At 36.9% G+C, this 22,558-nt stretch overlaps 2 protein-coding genes across 3 annotated transcripts; one reads left to right on the top strand and one right to left on the bottom strand.

Annotated features, from left to right (window-relative positions):
* Positions 1 to 1,319: 1,319 nt before the first annotated feature.
* On the bottom strand, positions 1,320 to 10,882 carry LOC106177219 (voltage-dependent calcium channel gamma-7 subunit-like). Of its 2 annotated transcripts, XM_087006681.1 has the most exons (5): positions 10,623 to 10,882; positions 9,191 to 10,314; positions 4,267 to 4,356; positions 3,628 to 3,768; positions 1,320 to 3,374 (listed from the first exon to the last, which is right to left on the bottom strand). In XM_087006681.1, the coding sequence occupies exons 2-5, from the start codon at positions 9,417 to 9,419 to the stop codon at positions 2,836 to 2,838; spliced, it is 999 nt and encodes a 332-aa protein (XP_086862807.1). In that variant the 5' UTR covers positions 9,420 to 10,314; positions 10,623 to 10,882; the 3' UTR covers positions 1,320 to 2,835. The 2 variants fall into 2 exon arrangements, with proteins under 2 accessions (XP_086862807.1, XP_013415378.2); XM_013559924.3 differs by lacking the exon at positions 10,623 to 10,882 and having other exon boundaries at positions 9,191 to 10,367.
* A 3,369-nt stretch (positions 10,883 to 14,251) lies between these two features.
* LOC106177213 (uncharacterized) lies at positions 14,252 to 21,740 on the top strand. The gene is made up of 13 exons (XM_013559920.2): positions 14,252 to 15,240; positions 15,791 to 15,969; positions 17,186 to 17,293; positions 17,673 to 17,766; positions 18,055 to 18,104; positions 18,644 to 18,725; positions 18,928 to 19,013; positions 19,279 to 19,470; positions 19,969 to 20,064; positions 20,326 to 20,434; positions 20,611 to 20,777; positions 21,058 to 21,143; positions 21,537 to 21,740. The coding sequence occupies exons 1-13, from the start codon at positions 14,901 to 14,903 to the stop codon at positions 21,586 to 21,588; spliced, it is 1,641 nt and encodes a 546-aa protein (XP_013415374.2). The 5' UTR covers positions 14,252 to 14,900; the 3' UTR covers positions 21,589 to 21,740.
* Positions 21,741 to 22,558: the final 818 nt, after the last annotated feature.

Genomic DNA, 22,558 nt, shown 5'->3' with positions numbered 1-22,558 from the left:
CTTTAACACTCGAAATCATTGGATGCCAACAATGTGACGTAATTGAAAATGTCAACGAGATAGCGTTTTATCATAATTAGGTCACCCATTTTGTTGAAAATTCAACTTCTCTACACCTGCTGACAGGCTTGCTCTCGGAATATAAATGTAATTACGTAATTTAGCTGTAAACTTGTTTGAATTTGTAAGAGAAGTGCCTCGTAAGCATTAATCGATTATCCCTATTGTAGTAAATTGACAAAACTCGATATTTCTTTTTAGACTATTTCTATAACGTAATCGGCCATATAATACAAAAAATAATTGTCTCACCTACAACATTTGGAATATCTAACACATCAAGCTGTTTCACAAGCCATCTGCAGTTATTGTTATATTGCTGTGTTTAGATGAATAAACTTGATTTGATTCATGTGTAAAACCGAATTTAGAAAAATAGAATGTATTCAACCTTAGGGAGGCAACCGTTCAACGTGTGATGAGGAGTCAATTTTACATGGACAGAAGCCCAGTGTTTCCTATTAGCACGCATTTTCACCTCTTGATCATATTATTTATTATCGATTCCATTTCTTTTCATGTCTTTTCCTCTTGATATCAATGTGACATACATTGTGCTGCTGGCCTCCCCTCCAGCCTTAGTCTTATGCCTATATGTGTCACCTTCCTGCATATATCAACTACCACAGTTACGCACATTTATTTAACGCCCCCCCTTCCCCCTTCTTTAGTTCTCTGGACCCACTCTGTACTACACTGTCCCGCCAAGTTGGTACAGAGTATTGTCAGAGATAGAACCAAGAACCTCTGAGCGGTTCTAAGGATTCCAACCTAATTTAGAGATGTGCCGGGGAGATTGCATCTGTAATTGTCTCCTTGTCGGCCTGTGAGTGTGTTCACTGGCATGCCTATGTGGCTCTTCCAGGAAATTGATGGACTCTTTTATACAAGTAGATGTATTGTCGATTCGGAATCGGGTGTTTTGAATAACTAATGACATTGCCTTTTTAAGTTTAAGAGAAAGATATTGCATGATGCCCTGTCTCTCTTTCTGGAGGCATCATTTGCGGATCCAGGATTTCAAGCAGGAGGGGAGGGGGGCTAAATGTTGATCCGAATTCTTGGCTATGTCAGACATTTTGTAGTACATAATTTAGTAGTGGACCTTGGAATGTGCCCTTTTCAAGAAAGAGTGCGGAAACGTCTTTTTACTCTTTAAGAGTGGTTAGGAACCGCACCGACCGGCCCACATCCCTGACTTCTCGTATACCGGCACATTAAGTTATCTGAATACTAATAACTAAGGTGTTTTATTTATAGTACATTGACAGACATTGGCTACGTGACAGGTAATTCTACTAAAAGCAAGTCACTTTAAGAATGTTCCTCCCTAATTTATTAAAAGACACGTACAATATGTGAAAACGGCACCAAATGGTTACAGAGTACGCACGAACAAAGTATGATTACCTATTCGTTACAAATGCAGTTTTAGAACCATACAACAGGGTTCGACTAACACTGTGTCCACTGTACAGGGCCTCTTTTAAAATGCAAAACTACGATACAACCACACACAAAAATCCTATTACAATAACTTTATCTTCCGGCGCGAAATGATTAAAGAACTTCTTTACATATAACTTAAAACAAAAATCGCCGGAAGCTGGTTGGGCAATGGAACAATCCTCACTGTATAGTCTTGATCTTAACATGGTATTACTTTTATAGGAACTTGATGCTGCTACAGTTTTCTTTCTTTTTTTTTTTTTCCACTTCCTACAGGGTGCTGTGACCTACACGATATTGCTACCCATTCATGTTTCATGGCCTATCAGCATAAAGTCCGCACTGCCCAAGTTTTCGGTTTCCATGCAATTTCACGTGCACTATAGAAAGTTTCAATGGTGCCGGTTTTAAACATAATCATTCAGATTGTCGCTAGCCCATGACAAAGCTCCAACTACACAATACAAACGTACCAAACATTTGGCACTGTCTTGTTTCTTAAATGATCACTTTTTTCCCCCCGAGTCCCATCGGCGACTCTTCTCGAGTCGGACCACGCTTTCTCTCTCTTGTAACAAACAAGTGAACACATTCCAGAACCTTTTGAAAGGCACGTGGTTCCGATTTTTTTTATAACAGAGCAAAGGCGATGCTCAATCCACAACCGCTATTTACCATCAGCATGCCTAAATCCAATAGAAACACCATGTGACAGACCTGCAGGGGTCGTAGCAAAATTACACGATCGATGATAGTAGGCCTACGTTACACAACAGACATATAAGCCTTCATACCTTTCGTATATTCCACATTGTCTACAATACACATATGTTAACGTTATATCCGCTTTTCAATTCACTTTTAGTTTTAAATCATTTCCTTTTTATGATGGCATGTCATTTGTTTTCCACCGCCCATTTGAGCACGTTCTGCCCTCCTACATGTACACACCCTCCTCCTTGAAAGTCGATCAGATGTGTAACTATATAAAGTTTTTAATAAAAGCTTTTAATTTCAACTCACGTGAATTGAATGTATCTCAGAAGTTCTTTCTCTTTTAATTCCCATAATACTGATGATTATAAATTTCTTATTACGAAATCCACCATGCGTTGTGAATCGTCTTTGAAACGCGTCGTTTTTCATTCAGTTTTGTTTTGCTGAATACCAATAATAATACTCTCTCTCTCTCGCTCTCTCTCTCTCTCTCTCTCTCTCTTTTACGGCAGATAAATATTTGTAATAATAGAATAATAGAATTCAAAATTTTGCAAAAGAATCTTGCGAGGCTGAGCTTCCATTTTTCATGAAACCAATACTTTCCATTCATACGGGGGTCATTCTGTGGGAAGAATCCGAATGATGGTTGTTAGGATTCAGAGGCTTTAAAAGGAACATATCCGCATGGTTTTGGCCTGGAAAGTCTCTAGAAAGTGTGTAGTTGGAAGTTTCTCTAGACATTCCAGCTGCATAGGTGAAGTAGGTCCTTTCAGAATGCGAAGGAGAATTTTCTCGAGAATGCTCGCGGTCATGTGACCTTGAGCGCGATCGGCGACGCCTTGAATTTCTAATCACGTGGCTGGCACCACCCCCAACATGATTCTCAGTGGGCTGGACGCTATCATTGATAGCGCGTAACCTTTCCCTCTTTTTTCTGTTTTCACTTTTATACCGGAATATGAATAAGTAAACGGATAGCACGCCAGAAAGTTCCATGATGGCAAACGAAGTGGCGACCATAGTGAATGATGAACCGTATCTGTAGGTAAAAACAGGTTTCTCTCCTATGCCGGGTGGACGTACATGAGCTGCTTCGCTTGCAATGGCGCCGATGTAGAATATTAAACCAATTAGTGTGCTGAGACCTGAATAAAATTTATGAAGAATATTTAATATATCAGAAACGAAACCTTTTTCGCAAATGGAGAAACCGTATATCAATCCGTGTGTGTGTGTGTGACTCATTTTTAAAAGCGTCTTTAACGGCACCAGATATCAAGAGAGGCCTCCACATCTATAGGCCTATAGCATGAACAACGCTTCCACATAAAAAAGTTCCATATTTACGAAATATTGCAAAAGAAGAAGAGCAATTGTGTGCTTGACCTTGTTACGTACCTGCCAGGACAAACAGGACCCCAGCAACAAAGGACAGGTATAACTTCTTGTCATAGCAATGGCTGGCAAAGCAGACGATCCCTCCCGTCATTTGCAGAAGCAGACTGATTAATGGCATCATGGTCGAAGTCTTGATGTTATCTGCGGTAAAAATGAAATGTTCGCGCAACTGGATATTTTTTCGTGGGCTTACTACAGAAATTTTATTCCGAGCAATATCTTAGTATACAGAAGGCAATGAGTGTTTAGATTAAAATTTTGACGAAACCTGTCACTTTGAGCAAAACCTTAAAATTGTAAGTACGTAAGTTACTTAAGTACCAATTTGTTACTAATATGTTCTCTTTTACTGCTACCAATTATGAATAAACCAAGATATTCTATCTATTACAATCGGCACAGACGGCTCTGAAGGAGAAAGGCTCACGCTTTGAAACAAAATCGAAATCAGCCCGTCTCTTTCCTAAACACACATTGATATCTATGAGATTATATTGAGTGTACTTAGAATTTAAAATACCCAATATTGTACAATAAACAAAAATATAAATCGGTGAGAGGTATGGGCCTGATCTTGAAATCACGAGTTCCGCTCCACTGTCAAATCGAATTTGTTTTTATGAAATATGACATACTTACAAAGTATTGCCTCTGTTCTCTGAGAATCATCCTTTTCTTCAAGACTGAAGTACTTGATATAACTGCAGTTCAGCTTAACTTTCATGCATTCTGTGAAAATAGTAAAATTATACATTTCAAACATTACTAATTAACTATTTAAAATCAATGGAATTGCCTGTAAGATGTACATTGTACTCTCCCACCTACTTAAGGTTTAACTCTATTACTATGGGTAAATCTAGGTCTATTCAACCCGAACTGCATGATGCCCATAAATAGCCGTCTAGCATTTAAAAAATCCAATACGCCATCCCAAAACATATAACGCACAAAATGTTGTTTAAGAACAGGTGTCAAAAGGTGAAGGAGAATCCCATTCTCAAAACAAAAATCTGACTTGATGACTTACAGTGTAGCATATAAATGGCGATTGGCACTTTTTCCTATTAAGGCATAAGCTCCAATGGTTTTTACTTTTACGGATTCATGGAATGAGATCGGAGTTGAAAAGTTCGAAAACCATATTGTGGTTGTCTCACAGTTTAGAAAAGTTTGTCATGAGTTTGTATAAGTTGGTATCATTATCATCATCATCATCATTGAAATTGGTTTTTTTTTAAACATTCGTCTTCCACAGCAAGAATATACTGTAGATCTCTACTGTAGAACCTGAGTTTTGGGCGAAACGCGTTCAATGATACATGTAGTTCTTTTTGGGAAGCAATTTCGGCAATCATCAATTATAAGGATGGATTGTAAAAATAAAATGCATACTAATGTTTTACAAATACTACAGATATTTCCACATCATTACAACTAGCAGTCGCAGTATAAAGGTAACCATACAAGAGAAACAGTAGGCCGGGAGGCATTAGTATTCTTGAGACCAAATGTCGCCGCTGGAAATCATGCCCTCGCCATTAACGATGGTCGATTAGATAATTGTGCACGGCGAATATGTGGACTCTGCCCTTGGTTCATTAAGGGACTGTGGTATAGCAGCAAACCCAATTGAGTCACTGTATCGATAATATAAATATGACACAGCAAAGGCAGTGATTAAACCCGTTGCACCCGCAGTGATTTGGTAGCTTGGTCCAAGGTTTTCCGATTCTATTGATTATTCGCAGTCTGGAGATAATGATAACTTAGTCATCGCTTTTTCAGACGCTTTATCAAAATAAATGAAGTTATGTGATCTACTTATTTTTGGCACCTGGTGCCACAGTTATATATCATTCCCACATGGAATAGCCTCAAAAGTTCGATTAATGTGAACATTTATTATTTCTACAAGTCTTTATCTTGTGGAAATATTCATGATCAAATGTAAAAAAATCACTTGACTGAAGTATACTCTTATGTTATTAACTTAGATAAGAAGATGAATACTTAAGTTTTCTTTCATGTGCTTTCAATATGCTTATTTTGGCTATTGTGTCTGAAATGCCATTTGAAACATCCGTCCAATTTGAAAAAAGAATGTCCATTTCTCCTTTCAATATTAAAACGACTGATTGTATTTTCAGATAACTAGTTGAGTTTTTTAATGCACACTTTTATGCTTCACAGGGTGACAACAGAATCAGCTATAATCTTTTTATATAAGACAGCAAAGGACATTTTAAATGGAAGAAGAGTGTTCTTTCAACGAAACAAAGCTTGGCAAGTTGATAAAAAGTCTCAGGTGATTTTTCTTTAGCATAGCAATGTTGGTCGTTTCACACTGATCGATAGACTAACCTTCAGTTCTATAGACTGCTAGTTTAAGTCAGGACATTCTTGCTATTTTATTCTGAGACAGCCAACCAGGACGACACTGGATTGAAAGTAAGGACGCTTTGATTATACCCTGAACGGTCAAACAGTTTTAAGACAATACAAATATTTAGAAATTAATAATTACATAAAATAAATGTTGACGTTGTGGATCTTTTTTCTTCTTTCTTTTTTCTTTTTTGTTTCTTTCTTTCGTTTTTCCCCCTTTTTTTCTTTGTGTGTGAGTGTAAAAACGGTATGTCGCAAATCATTTTTGTTAGTGTTTTTATATATCTGTATTACGGTGCCATTACGATGTCATTAAAAATCAATCCAATATCCATATTTATGTTGATTACAAAATGTTTGATGTTTCAAGTAATTAACACGTCTAACAACATTACAAAATAAAGCACAAACGAAATTAAGAGTTTTTCTATATAAATAATTCCAGATTTATAATTGATGAAAACTTGAACATAATAACGAATATGCCCAAGATAAAAACTTTCGGGTATATAGGTATAGCTTCTACCCTGCATATCTTTATTTTATCCATCGTGTAATCCGGAAATGAGCTCACAGTCATTAGTAACATGAAATTATGTATTAATGAATTCTTCCTCATTCAATTACCTATAAGTAGTTTGTGTGTGTGTGTTTGTGTGTGTGTGTGTGTGTGTGTTTTCTTTTTTTGGGTTCAAAGAGATGAAAAGATAGGCTTGGGTATGCGTAAGATCCAACGTGCACCTCACATTCATTAAAAACACGAAACAACCCTGGTGTCACAGAAATGAAAAATCTAGTGTGGGTTGAAGGGCATTCTTGAAGCACATGTAGTTGCCATTATCTGTTACTTAAACCCACTGATAATTTAAGCAACTGCACAAAAATGGAAATTTAATTGATGTAAGACACTTGGCTATAACAACAGTTGCCAGGTTTTAGCGGAGATGATTCGCGTAATACGCCATATGCACTAGGTTTATTTCAACATATTTTGCTCAATATACTCGCACAATACTTTCAGTTCTGATTTTTTCACATAAATCTTCATAAAGCTCTTCAAAACAGCCAATGGCTAGCTAATTGGCGCTTTTGCTCTATATTATCCTACACACCCAAGCAAGACAGTCAGTCATGGCTTTTGAATAGCCTTTCACGCCACAAATTAAAGGAGCTATGGTGTAACTGCATTAGCATCACAGTCCTATGAAATCCCTTGAAACTGCTTTTTGTTGTTTTTGGCAATTTACCTTAAAAGCACTCTGCTTTGATTAGAATATCAAATTTTTTCTGCATTACTGAAGGAAGACTAAACAAGGTAATTGACGGCAAGGGGCTGTCTTCGGGGACAGAGCGAGGGTTTCAGTAGGCTCGGCAATGGCTGCTATCTGTACATATTCCAGCGAGTACATGCATGACCAACGATGCCTTCGTGCATGAGAAGAAAATTGATGGAAAACACAGACAATCGCGGCGATGCGCTAGTGTACAGCTCACAAATATACTTACAGGAAAGTCAACGAGTCGCTTGTTAATAAATATGATCGAGACGGTGCATATTTAGTCGAGTCCACAAAAATATGGTTAGGTGGGCACCTGACCGCGTTTTTATATTATGTCATTTATGATCCTATAACATTCTTTCCTGGATCAGCTGGTTTGTGCAACATGTAAAAAGAATTAGAGTACTGACCTCATAGATAACCAATCCAATTCTACAACGACGTTTAAAGATTTATTTTTCAGTAATAGCATTTTATATTACGAAAGAGAGCTATTTTGTATTATCAGACTATGCGAGAAATTAAATATAAACCGAGGCAAACCGATCCTTGAATAATGATCTTTCGATACACTGTAACATTTTTTGAGAAATAATTTCCTTTCTGATGACTGACATTTTTCACAATACCAAATTGCCCATGGGATCTGACTGGTTTAAACACGACAAATTAATTACAAAGATGTTTGAAATTGATCCTCTCAGCGTGCTCCTAATTTAAACCTCAAAGTGAATAGCCTCCTGGTCACGGTACATTTTGAATATGCCCGTAGGTTCCTATTTAACTTCCTGTTTAGGATTCTGTCACTAAAAAGAACGTAAATTTTTAATACGGAGGGGGGGGGGGGGGGTACCAATAAGAGAAGGGTTGCGACATCAATTACAGAAATGGTCATATGATACAACGTTTTAATGTTAAACAACGTTTTAATGTTAAAACATTTTAATTGGAGACTGATATTTTCCAAGAAAGATGTCTTTTCTGGTATAGAGTCGAGAAAAGCATTGCCTTTCACTATTTATGGGGATATCATGAATAAATTAGAAATTAGCAACGCCATTTTAACTTTTATTTACTAATATCGCAACTAAGACTTTCCAGAAAATATTCTCAACAATGCTCAGAACTAAAAGGATAATATTTAATAATCCTCCCATGAGAATGACATCATATTCGGGGAGGAAGAGAGGCAGATGCAAAGATCTTTTTGTGACGGAATCAATATCACAGTGACAGTGCCATTAAATCATCAAGACATTATCAGTTTCCGAGGGACTTCGAAAGACCATTTGACAAACACAAAGACGATTCATTTTTATGCACTTTCTCTCTTACTCTCGCACGCGCGTTTTACACGTCTACACTTAAAGAGATAACAGTGCGAAATATACGTTCATGTACACGCGCGCAGGAGCACACACACACACACACACACACACACACACACACACACACACAGATGGGCTCGTATGTACAGTACAAATACAAAGCAATCAAGCGCACGCACAAACATGATCTTTGAATGTGTTTGAATGCACAAACATGTCCTCACAAACTTAAACACAAACACAAACTTAAACCCCTAAACACTAAGCACGAAGATGTATTAAAACAAAATGTGACCCTTTCTTGTCCTCGTGCTCAGGTGTTGCCAACGCCAGCTTGCTTTATCGCTGATGAGTGCATGTTCTTTTCCGCTGCGTTTCATAGCGTCCCCTAGGGACTCATTTCCAACTACATTTCCATTGCCAGCCCGACTTCGTCTGTGCTATTGGCAACCATATCAGGCCGAGTCCCAACATACAGAAAAGAAAGATGTCCTAAGGGTTTTATACGTTTTAACACGCATTATATTTTTGAGTTGTGAATTTTTGCTAAGACTATTGCCTACCTACCTTGTGAATAGCATTTTTTCCACAAACCGGCATGCGTGGATTTAGTCACCTCTGTCTGATTGCACCCCGTCACTATCTCGGTCATGTATATCCAGTAGTCCGTGGCAACACCCATGGAGAGGAAAGCGAACGCCGTGCTGGCACAGAGACTGGTTAAGACCATCAGGAAACGCTTACGTCCACACCACGCCATAATACTTAGTTCTTCCAGTTTCTGGGTGTACTGCATTAGATGGTCCCTTTAACAGTCGTTAACACACAAAATAACAAAAATCCTCCGTGAAAAAAGACCACTGAGACAACTGCCCGAGGAAAACCACTTGTGTTCTAAAACGCGTTTCAGATGTTTTCCACTTAAGTATCCGGCTTATTGAAGAAGACGCTCTATTCAAAACCCGCGTGTACTGCTTTGGAGGCCTGCCCATCGATTTCGCTGCTTTGAATTTTGTTCACCACGAAGAATCAGACTAGAAAAAAAAACTCCTTGTATTGTTTTAGATTCAAACCTTGTCCTTCACTTATTTTTTGACATATTACGTTCACACAATTAATCCAATGTTGTCTCTTTTCATGATCTTGAGCAAGCTTCTGGCATTAGTACGTTCAAAAGGCATATTTATACGAAATCCACTCTTATGAAATAAACAACCATTTCACGCCTTGAAAATTCTACAGAGGAATGACAAACCGCATTACTCAAGGTGTTATATTATTAGTTTAAAGAAAATCCAACTTCCGGTTTTTCGGATCACGTTGTCAGCTAGGCGCTAGTTTCGTCAGGTTTTCGTGCCACTAAATGATTCACTTCCCTCTCCTTTTTTCATAAATAATATTTGCCAAAATAAGTGTGCTTTTGAAATCACCGTGCTGAATCCATCTATATATCAGTAAGCCTCTGTGTTCTCTTTGAAAGGTCCCTTGTCTCAAACGTGCTACGTCAAGTCAGGTCAGCGCCATATCTACTTGTGTAGCTCTTCAACTGATGGCATCAGAGGCCGTCCTGTTTTATTTAAATCGTTGACCTAAGTTGGTGCGAGTCTCAGAGCAACCTATCTAATGGAGTTTCCAAAATGCGCATTGACGTATCGTCCACAAGTGGGATGTTCATAGACGCCTGCTGTTCACTTGCAAAGAAAAAGCCATAAATGCCTTAACGAGGTTACCTTTGTAAAGCAAAATAACATATTCATAATGCCTGCAATTCCTGTAGGTAGAGAACATATTTTTCTTATTTTCATTACAGTATCGACTCATCTTGTCATTTACAACCATCATATCTAAAACCGAAAGATCTTCGTTTTTTTATTATTATTTATATCAATCCTTTACATCCAGACAAAAAAAATTATACTGCTTTATAACTCCTTGCCATCTCGAATGTCACTACAAATATCTTAAAGGCAAAATATTATAAATTATAATACATAAATACCTTTGGGTTTTACTTTTGCACACACTTCAACGTTGCTTCTGCTGTATTCGTCTATGCATGCATACATGGTAGCGTTTTGCCAGACCATTAAGCAGATATCAGCCAGAGAGTTATCTTGAGCGAAAAAAGCATTATCGAATTTTGTGTCTCGGGGCATCGGCCACAGAGCGTACTTCATCACAGGGAGTCGCTCGATGTTCCATTTTGTGGTAATTGTCTAGAATCAAATCATCGAGTCATGTAATTTTGTTCTTTCTTGACATCTTCATTAGCATTTCAAAAACTGGTTGGATTGAAAACGCTTGTGGAGAAAACAAGATCGTGGGTCAATTGCGCACGCGCACTTGCGAACATTGGTTTCTTATTAGAAATTTAATTAAAGCAGGTCCAAATTCAATCTGGGCTTATTTATTGAGATTATTATTGTCTTTGCTCTGCTTCCATTAAGATATCGATTATAATAACTTGATTTTCCGTGAAAGTGATTAGGGATGCCAGCAGAAACAATACTTGGAGCGAAGATTGTAAGCTAGACATGATAATAATACTGCACGCTGTCTCACTGGAAAAGATACCGCGGCGTGTTCGTCTCTTGTTACAATAAATTAGAGAGGCATTTCCTCCTGCTTTTAAAAGCCATGTTAACGTAATTTAATAAGACATCCTATGCTGCCACGTAATGGGAACGTTAGCTCATAATACTACACTTCTTAATATGAACTTCAAAGATTATAACGTGCTTGTAATTTCGTCATATCCTCCGTGTATTTCAACAAACGATAGTAAACGGCCCCTATGTGGTCTTGACTTGATATTTCTCGTGTAGATCTTTAGCTCGTCACGAATCAAGTTGAGCTCAGACGTTTCACAGGCTGTGCATTGATATTGTCCTCGGTAAGACAAACGAGAAACAATGCAATTATCAGCCGTCTACCTGACTGTGCTTCCGAACATCTGTCTTGTCCGAATCATATCTTGTGGTAAAAAGAAACTGATTCTTAGCCACCACATTTTTCATTTCCCTTAAAGTCCCCAGTTTTTTACTGGCCTCATATTCTAAATGGGACTACCAAGCTTACATTAAGTACAGCTGCAAAGCATTCAATCATTGGAAGTCACAATCATAATCAAATTTGATACTGCAGGAAAATGAGTGTTTCATTGTGGGCTAATGTTATGAAGAACGCGTAGTTGCTGCCCCAAAATGCTCGCTGCTTGGTAGTTGCAAGAGAATCATCTGAGCCTGTGAAATTGTACCTTGTTCGAGCATTATTATCGGCAATAACATCTGTTCCGAACAGAGTTGGTATTACTGCAAAGCTACGAATGGTGGAACTGAGCACATCTTTGCATGCACATCGGTATATGGCCTACTTGATACCACTGAACTAGAATTTTTTTTCTTTCCGTGCCTTACATATCAAGTGTGCAAATCTGCAGTAGTAAGATGTAAATATATGCAAGATTTAATGCTGCTGTCAAAGTAACGTAGTTATGGAAATAGGCAATTTACCGAATATGTGCCGAGTTAAAATGGAGGCTTAAGTTGTCTAATCATAACCTAATCCTCAGGCATCAAACTACAGACAACGTTCATTTCGTATCGCAGATCCTATTGAAGAGCTATTAACTAGATTTTGTCGTTGTTGGCACCCTAAGTTGAACTTGGTTGATCGATTTCTAAATTACGTTAATGAAATTGAACTTTATGGACCTTGCTTTTTGTAATTAACTCATGTTAAAGCTTGGAGACTATTATCGGGAATTATGATATATATTCGAGTGAATATCTACATATGGGGACTTTGTGTGATGTTTGGAATAATAAAGCTGTAACTTTTGAAAGGAAATCTATATATCAGGCAATATGTTACAAATGGAAATGAAACTCATTTGGCAGGCGTTTTACAGTAAAACAATACGTCTTTGTTCATTCTGAGTTGATTTAAAATAACATTATCAGATTTACGTCCTCTCTACTGCGATGTAAAAACGCCCTGTCATTCGTGCCATTTACTTCCACTAGCCTCTTATTCTATGTTATCGTATAAGATCTATTCTACACTGACACCACAAATAGATAAATAAAGACAATAAATAATAAAACACTAAATCTATAAATGTAAATTCTGTATAATTAACATGATGCATCTACCAGGGTGTGTGGTTTTCACAAAGGTTGATGTGCTAGCTCCGTTAGTTCAAAACATAAGCACAATGTTAAATATTTTAGAGATTTTGTTAAACGAGTGGCAATTTGCCCAGCGACGACTGTAGTAGCTAGAGCTGTTTTAGTTTCGTCTCAAAAGGTCAACATGTATTTGTTCGAGGTTTTACAAAAATTTGTGACAGAAAAGAAGGGAAGTACTCGTTAGTTTGATACCACGGCAACCAATATAAGCACAGACCAACAAACCCATTACTGGGTGGACATTCTGCGTGTACATTGTATTCCGTCTAAAGAAACTTGTAGTTAACTATTATATATTATATATAGTATGATTATTAACTACAATTGTGAACATACGGGAAAAAATATACAATCTAGAAAGGATTTTATTCTAGGACATGACCGTCATTATCTTGTGCCGCTGTTTTGTTTCCTGGAAAGTTATTAGTTTGTGTATATGTAATACATTATATAGACAGAATATAAGACTCTCACGCTAAAAGAACAAAGGGTGTTTTTGTTTTATTTGTGGTGTCTTAAAAATAAAAAGGAATCTGTCAGTATTTTGTCCGCAATTAATCAATTTTTTTTTTAATAAAGCATGATAATGTAACAACTTTTGATATTGTGATTCTTCACTTTATAACCACGGAGGTTCTGGCTGAAGTGATCACTGAATCAAAAGGTTTTTGAATATAATCATCTCTTCGGGCTCAAGAAAAGAGGAAAAAACAACCATTCTGACGAATTTCAAAGGGAATTGAAGCCATCAAAAAGCGCAAACATATTGATCGAAGATTGACAACCCATAATGTGGTAAGTAAATGCCGAATGTCCAAATAATAATAAATAATTTATATTTGTGTCTGTATTATCTTTGCAAAAAGCTAAACACCCACCGCTCGCCAAGCCCATAAAGTGACCAAAAATCGCAAGCCCAGCCAATATAAGGGCTGTCAAAAAGTTAAGCCGCAGGCTATTTTCGCTAATTAAGCATTTGGCAATGTAACTGTAAGTTTAATGTTTATTTTTGTCTAAAGCGTTTATGCGCTCTGACATATTTGACTTGCCACTTCTTCCTTGTATGATATAAGAAAATGTATATAATGCACTGTAATGTAATCGGGTCCTTAGAGATTCTGTTTGCGATCACTTTGTCATTGATTATTTGGCCTAAGAATTACTTAAAATGCTTCAAATTCGTACAGTTTAGTAAGTGCTGTGTTTGAATCATATATGACAACATCATCTATAGAGAGGAAATATTTACCATACAATTAGTAAATGGCAATTGACAGATTATTTACTCGGTGTTTCAATAAAACTTTCACTGTTCATATAACAAATATTTGTCAACGGCTAAACTGGTTCCCACTGTTTGCCGTCGCTGGAGTTCTATGTTTGATACAGCCAAAGGTGGGGCACAAGTTAACATTTGGTTAATTTCCGAAGCATGGGCTCCTGGCTACAAAGACGATTACCCATTTAAAAAAAAATAACGAAGAAATGACATCGACTGAAAGGGGTCAGTGTTCTTTGCCTTGAATGGCCTTGGTGTCTGAACATCAGTATATTGAACTGTTGTCATAGCAGACGGGATGGCGGAAAGGAAATGACAACGATCAGTAGCGGGATATAGAACTACAACTCACTGCAGATAAATAGCCACACCAATGATAATAGGAACGTAAACCTCCGTTCACTGTTAGACGCAGCTATATACGATAAAACAGTATATTACCTGGGTACATTGTGATAAGTATGAAGGGTTTATATGAAGATACCACTGCTGCACTGTTGAGATAAGTAAAATCCATTGCTCTTTACTCCCTAGGTCATTGTGTTCAAATCAATTCAGTTTAGTTTCAAATCAGCACCTGCTGCGACATCGCTTCAGCTGTTTCATATGGGACTTATACATTACTGGGAAGAATAAATGAAATAAGCAGAAGAATGAAGCATGCTTAAAACCAGTGAGGAGTTGAGGTTTCCAGTCGAGGCCGCGGAAGGACTTCTTCATCTAATTAGGTTAGTGCGAGGAAGTGCATTTTGATATACCCGATTCCGATGCTTTAGTTTTATTAGGAAATCACTACGACAATAACATAATGGAACAGCCAGATGACGCAGTTGCAGAGGTCAAAGCGAAAAGGGAACAAACATTCCGTAGTAGAATGCACGAACGAACTCTCACTAATTTGACAACTAGTCGAATAACACCAATAAAACGGCCAGAAATACCAGCCCACACATACAACGGTGTGCCCCCACCCGACTCCCCCGATGTTGCAATTAGTGACCAAGAAATGCTACAGTTTATGTACTCCGAGGCATCTTTTGATCTCATAAGAAATGACACTGGTGACGCACTGGATGGGAAGAAAGAGACTGAGATCGAAACAAAATTTGAGGAAGATTATGAGTACGATACCGATTTGGAGACGCCAGGTAAAATTTCCCTCCAAATGATCTTGATACCGTACCTGATAACACCGGACTCACGTTCCCTTTTTTTTAAAATCATAATAACATTAAAATGTCAAGAAGGTTTAAATTATGGTGTAGACAATTTTAGTGTAATTTGGTGATACAGTACAGTTTGACTGTATTTGAATAGTAACAGTATTACTGAAACAATGTTTAAAGCCAATAAAACACAAAAGTACATGGATCTCGTATGCCGTTAGTTTTTCCGTTTCTTGTATTCATCTTTGTAAGATGCAAACTAATTACTTTGATTTATGACATGATTTATTGCCTCTGAAACAAGTAAAACGTATGATAGATGGACTGTGGAATGTTACAAAGTGGGTTTTTGAAAGGGTTTTGAATAACCTCAAGAGTGTTACAATTTAACACGGGCTAGCATTTTCTGCATCAAAACCATAGCCTCGGTTGGTTGTTAATGAAGTAAGCACAGATTTTTATCAATGATTGATTGATGCTGTCGACTTAATTGGTTTAACAATTAAATGACATTAATATTGATTCCTTTCAGATTCTAGGTGCGAGAGCACTTTCGATCAGTGGGGGAAAGCCACGTATCTTGCTGCATGTAAGAGATTGCGTGTGGTGCCAGTGCAGAGCGTTCTGAGTCACCTTGAAGCCACGGAATTAGTGGTAAAACATCGGACGCTTAGCGAAAAGGAAGCAAAAGCGATCGCTGAAGCCCTTCTGGTAGGGATAAGGTCATTTTTTTACATGTGTATAAGGTAAACTGTGATGAAATTTTAAAATAAAAAAAAGCGGCGATCGTTTTCCATTTAAGTCCTTGAGAGCATTGTTTTTGTAAATATTTGAAAACCCTCCTAGTTTGACATATGGGGTGCTTTTTGCTGTGTTCATGTGTAGTGATTATCGGTGTGGGCTGTTCTCCTTCATATTAGACATTATTTAATATTATAAAAATTACCTTAAAATTAAACATACAATATATACTTTGAGAACGAAAATGATTTAAAAGGTAGATTTTCCTATTCGATTAATTTGATTTTTAAAACACAAGTTTATCAATATACTTCTGATAAAAATCAATAAAATACATCTTATTACTCTAGAAACCTCTTTAAGCATGAACACGTAAATTTCACACTGAACTTGCATACTATTAATAACATAACTCACAATACAAGTGAAAATAGAATGCTTTTAATACTTCTTACATCATCCATTAACGACATTAAGGCAAATAAATTCTCCTTTGTGTTTTCAGTTTACAAAACACCAAGATTACTCAAAACTCACATATTCTATTATATCTTATCCCATAATATTTGTATTTCGCTTCAATGTACCTACGCTGCAAACTAAGGTTCCTTATGTTGGTATGCTATTACTGAATGTCTCATTCATCGCTTCTTTGAAGGGTCGTTCCAAGTTTAGAGCAAAGCTTAATATTTATATTCATATAAGCAAATATGGTAAGTGGTTAAAGAGAAATTCACGACAGATCTTTGCACTGTTATATAAAACTGGGTTCCCATACATGTACCTAGATCGATCTAAGAGGGTCGATCCATCTCCAAGGGGATTCTCGCTAAATTGCTTTCAGCTTAAGCGGCTTAGATGTATGGCACGCCTACTGAAGCTGCTAAACGATAATTAATTACCCCATAGTAGCTTCAGTAGGCGTGACAGGCATCTTAGCCTCTTAAGTTGATTGCAATTTAGCGAGAATCCCCTCGGAGATAAATAGATCCACAGTTAGTACGATGGGGTCTGGGAATGGTCCCCAAATCTAATTTAATCTTGACATTGCACCCCTTTCAATGGCTTATGTTTAAACATAGGAACCTTCCTTGTCCTCCTGAATCTGGCTTAAGTTATATTCCTTATATAAAATTAAACATTTTTTGAAACTGCATAGTTAAATTTTTGTCTTAATCTTCATCAGGTGAATACCACGGTGACCCACCTGGACCTTAGCGGGAACAACCTCAGTGCTGGCGGCCTCGCTCACCTGGCACCGATGTTACGAGAAAATCTGAATATCAGATCATTGGTAGGTGAGATTGTATTGGTTCACAACGACCAATGGTACCCGTATGCGGCCATGGGGGGGGGGGTACATTTTCCTTACCATTAACAAAACTAAAATTCATAGGAGGAGCGACGGAGCAAACATAATTGGCCAGTTTTAATTCTGTTTAGCATCTAGGTGTCCTTTTTGGTTTACATCTCCACCCGATTAACGGCAATTACATGCTTTGCTTTTTGGTGCATGTGCCTTTGAGTAAACATAACGCTAATGGCCATGTAAAAAGTCAGTAAAAATAATATATAACAGCTAAGTAGTCTATATATTAGGCCTACTACTAAGTCATTTTTGGAAGTGACTTACGTCAGTAAAATCCGATTAACAGGTTATTTTCTTTCTTCAGAATCTCTCGGGTAATCTCTTTGGCACGGAAGGTCTTAAATCGCTGTCAATGGCACTTCTAGTCAATCAAAATATAACCGTTCTGAGCCTATCAGGTACGATCTATATAGTCTTAAAAATTAAAAACAGTAACAGAAGCTGTGCCAAATACATGTTCTGATATTTTACAACTTGATTATAAAGATAATTTCAGATAATTTCGAGGCATATATGGAAGTCATTTGCACACATAAGAACAGTTAGGTAAATCACCTGAAGCGTGTATATTTACAATAGCCAAATGTTAACAGGCAAAGAAGTACCTGTAGGATCGATACTTCCCATGTATTAAACATATCAACATTCTGAACAACATGTTAACATAACACCTGTGTACTTTCCAGGGACGCATCTGGCAGACGAACATGCTACGTATATTGCAAATTTACTTCAGGTAAGATTTAATTTAATTTTTGTTTTTCATTTTATTTAATTTCTACGCATTTAATTGTTAAGTATAATACCACAGTCATCTACCATTTTTGAACTCGTTTTATCCTCTTAGAATGTTCATAAACCAGAAACGTGCTCTATGCTATTTATGTACATTGATGGCCTTAGACAGCTATTTATGTACAAACTTGGTCTCTTGTCATAAAAAAGATGCGCACTTATATATTTTTGTAGACAGTTTCATTTCGTAAATATTTTCTGTTGTGTGTGTATGTTTGGAAATATAAGAAAACAAAAACGTGAACATTTGACTCAGGTCAGTGACGCACATATTTTGTAGTATTTACAAAATTTTCACTTGCCCCATATTTTAGCTGTTTTAAACTATTGTGTCCTCCAACATGAAAAGATTTCTACAATAATTTAAAAGTGGCGTAATACTGTCACGCAAATATTACAAAATGCGTTCATTTTTTTTAAGCGGAATGACACTTAAATATTACAACTGAGCAAAAATCAAACTTGTTTTTCTATCCCCAGGATGTAAAAACTCTTGCGGAGTTGGATCTGAGTCATAATAATATGGGAGAGAGCGCAGCAAATATAATAGGAGCTTCATTAGGTGAGTCGTACATGTTTGGATTTTGGAATAAACTGCTGCCGATAACCAGGTTAGGATAATTCTGACAAATTTGTCAGTGGTTCCATTTGTTATATTTAAGAAACATAAAGAACCGGTAATTGATTATAGGTTTGTAGGGCACGTTTTTCGGGGAATGTGAATAATAGTTTAACTTACTTAGTCGTTTCTATTTTGTTTTTAGCCAATAACGATGCACTGCGGGTTTTGAATCTGGGATGGAACAACTTTAGGCCTAAGGGGAGTGCAGCAATATTTCAAGGGTTGACGGTTAGTAACTGACCAGTGTGTATATCTTAATAAGCTCACTGACGCCACATGTTTGTGTCTTTTTAATGCAGCAAAAAATTTACTGGCTAGAAAAAAGTATCTGTAGCAATATTTTAAACATATCTTCATATCTGTCTTCAAGTTATGCGTATATATTTTAAAACTTTAGAGTATATTAAAAAATATTTCTCGCACTCTCAGTTGCTCCTTTGGGCAATGTGAGAATACAGCATCACGGAATATGACACGCTTTATTTTTACATAGGATAACGTAATGTTGAAGACCTTCATATATTCAATGAATGGTGTGGCAGAGGCAGCCTCAGCTGTAGCAGCTACAATAAAACACAATGTGAGCCTAAAGGAACTCGACTTGACCAGTACGCGACTGTTTGATAATGGTGTGGTGAAGATATGTAAATCCTTAGAGAGTAACGAACACCTTGAAATTTTAAAGGTATGTAGGCCTACATGTATGCATGTATTCATATATTCCTATATTAATATCCTACCTGAAACGTAAAGTAACGGTACCATTTTTTTCATCTATTCATCTACCATGAGGGTACTGTTTATTACAAGAAATATTTGGACTGGAGAAACGGAGTAGGATTTTCAGCAAGGAAAGGCGGGATAGGATGAAGACTACAGTTCAGCGGACACGCACATTTTGGCTGTAGACCTATGAAAATAAATAAATCAGCAATGCACATATACTGCATTATCCCCGTCACTTACTCCATAAAAATATGCAATTGAAGATTAAGCTGGGGGATGGCACCATGGATTTCCTCTCCTTTCTAGAGGGGGGGGGGGGCACACTCTATATGAACTTCAAAATATCCCAAATTGTACTTTCCAAGAAAGACCAATCATTCCGGCTTTAATCTATTAATCACATATTTCTCTATTTTTATTATTCACATATGTATGTTTTTTTAAAATTTGCTTGTAGATGGGCTACAACACGATCACAACCCTTGGTGGACTAGCAGTGCTTAAAGCACTTTTGAAGAACGAACATAGTGCCTTGAAATGCGTCGATTTATCCGTAAGTAGATAACTTTCACGTCGCGTCTGTACAGTACTGACTTTAATGTTATGTCTTTTCTTTAACGCTATAGTTAAATTATAATAAGACTAGAATATAAGGGAAACTAAATACATATTGATTTATTTACCTATTGTAAGAAGGTGAGTGCGATGTATAGGCCTATGTGCTAGTTACTAGGCCTAGTGTGTGTCAGTTAAAGACATTTGAAGAGGGTCATGTCTTGTATGTTTTTGTTAAAGTGTTCACGTATTGTTTTAGCGTGTATACGTTCACAAAGACTGCATCATGATGGTGGAGAAGATCAGGGAGACAAACCCAAGCTTCCAGTTCAAAATTGATGGAATACTTAAGTCGGACCGTTACTATGGTGATGGATCGGTTTATTTTTTGTAACTTGAATTCTTCTTAACCTTGCATTTTTGTACAAGAGCATATATATTGTTCATTTACAAGTCATCAAAAGATACATCACACGTTAAATGTTATGGCACCGGTCCACGTTGTGCAACGAACTGGCTAATAATTTTTTTTCCTTTTCGACAGGCGATGAGAAGAAAGGTCGTTCTCAGCCCATCATTTCGTCCAGCCCAATCGATATTCTACGATGGTTTATGGAGTCAAAAAGCTTTCGCCTCATAGATTTATTTAAACACCTAGATAAAGACGGGAGCATGTCAGTTACCAGGGAGGAATTCATCATGGGGTTAAAGGTATTTGCCTGCATGTGCATAAATATATATTTATCGATAGTGATTTGGTCGATTTAAGAATTTTGTCGAGAACCATTGCACAATGTAGTCATATATAGAGGTGCTTTCTTCAGTGCTCTCACAGTCAAAACACTATTTATAATCCCCAAGAACAACTGAATCCTTGCATTGTGAATTAGCTGATCGGTTTGGCAATCTGTGTGTCTTTGGTTAAAGCCGTGAAGCTAGCCTCGGACTGCACGTATTCATTATCAGAATCTTGATTGGATATAAATTGCAGGCGGTAGACGTTCCCATGACGACAGCTCAGCTGGACGAACTTGTCAATATGCTGGATAAGGATAAAGATGGCGAAGTCGACTTCAAGTAAGGGTTTTACTTCCTATTAACTGCAATTGATGATGGACTTAAAGAGAGTGAACATTTGTACAGAAAATTCATTACTTATATTGGACTTTGATAGAATAGAAATGTTATTAAAGATCTTGAATTGCAAGTTACGGCAGTTGCTGTTGAGGAAAATAGGGGCCTAAGAGTGCTCAGTCATTTCAACAAAACGTACTTTTGATCATCGGGGATATTCATTAGTTGAATTTGACTTTGATAGAATAGAAATGCCGTCAAAGATCTTGAACTGTAAGTTACAGTAGCTGTTTTTGGAGAAAACAAGAGAGCCCAATCAATATTTCTTATACTTAATATCATGTGCCCCAACACGACCTTTTGAAAAACCTGAGAGGATAATTTCATATTTTACAGGGAACTTATTGATGGGCAGAAGGAAGGACGCAGGCAAGGGAGGAAAAACTAGACAACCCCCCCCCCCCCCCGTGGTTCGATTACAATGCACTACGCATATATGATACCCGACCGTTGAGAAAATGTCTGTACAACTTTGGCAATGATACGACTATACATCTGTTCATACCTAGTCTATACAAATGCTGTGATAATGTTTTTAAACCATTGTGCCATAATGAGTCTGAGAAATAGCAATAATTAACGCGAGGTACATGCAATATAATTAAAAGATATTTATTAGAATAACCTGCCTTTATTCAGTGCATTGTTATTATAAACGCATAATCTTTGCTTTATTGAATTCAATTTAATAATATTTTGCTTACATTTTCAAAATTGTTCATATTCTTTTATTGGGTAATAGCATTAAATGATTTAAAACTAAAGAAAACAGACACAACGAAACTGTACATAGTGCTAATAAATAACTAAATGAATACATAATATATATTTCGATATTTCTGTGACTGTCAGTCACCGGCATCAGGAGTAATACCCACATATTTTATTAGCTCTTGATAAAAAAGAAAAACAATAATTTTAATTTATACATACAGAGCTAATGAATTTGTTCTCTCATAATATAAATTGTTATATACTTTATTATTTTTCTTTCTTTTTTTGCCCTTTTCTGTATATACTGCCCCTAGTTAATATTTATTTTCATCGTGTATTTTTAAGGAGAGCATGCAATACCTCCTTTTTCTCTTTTTTGAATAAACCTTCTTTGAAAAAATTAATGATTGAAAAAATTATTTAAAACAGAGTTATGCTTCAGTCTTTTTTTAAAAAAGTTCATTATACATGGATGCTGGTCTCTTAATATACGTTTTCACTATGTTTAGTCATCCTTCGGATCCATCACCCTCTTGATTCCATTCCTGATTATGAGTGTGGGAACAGTTTAATCTCTCTCTCTGTTTTCTGCTTTTCCAATCACAGAGGCTCAGGCACCGAGATAGACTTTCGCACTTTTATCA

The sequence above is a fragment of the Lingula anatina genome, chromosome 2, assembly GCF_051362555.1.
Source record: "Lingula anatina isolate TDL-2025a chromosome 2, LinAna3.0, whole genome shotgun sequence".
NCBI classification, from domain to species: domain Eukaryota; kingdom Metazoa; phylum Brachiopoda; class Lingulata; order Lingulida; family Lingulidae; genus Lingula; species Lingula anatina.
The sequence above is the reverse complement of the archived record's forward strand: the minus strand, read 5'-3'. Positions and strand labels throughout refer to the sequence as shown.

What these genes read in the sequence shown, in the direction of transcription:
- LOC106177213 (XM_013559920.2), top strand. Translation starts at nt 14,901, where the DNA reads ATGGAACAGCCAGATGACGCAGTTGCAGAGGTCAAAGCGAAAAGGGAA. An exon ending in ATCTGAATATCAGATCATTG is followed by an intron (nt 17,294 to 17,672) that starts GTAGGTGAGATT and finishes TTCTTTCTTCAG; the next exon opens with AATCTCTCGGGTAATCTCTT. An exon ending in AATTCATCATGGGGTTAAAG is followed by an intron (nt 20,778 to 21,057) that starts GTATTTGCCTGC and finishes TATAAATTGCAG; the next exon opens with GCGGTAGACGTTCCCATGAC.
- LOC106177219 (XM_087006681.1), bottom strand. Translation starts at nt 9,419, where the DNA reads ATGCAGTACACCCAGAAACTGGAAGAACTAAGTATTATGGCGTGGTGT. An exon ending in GAAAAAATGCTATTCACAAG is followed by an intron (nt 4,357 to 9,190) that starts GTAGGTAGGCAA and finishes CTATTTTCACAG; the next exon opens with AATGCATGAAAGTTAAGCTG. An exon ending in GAGAACAGAGGCAATACTTT is followed by an intron (nt 3,769 to 4,266) that starts GTAAGTATGTCA and finishes TTTTTACCGCAG; the next exon opens with ATAACATCAAGACTTCGACC.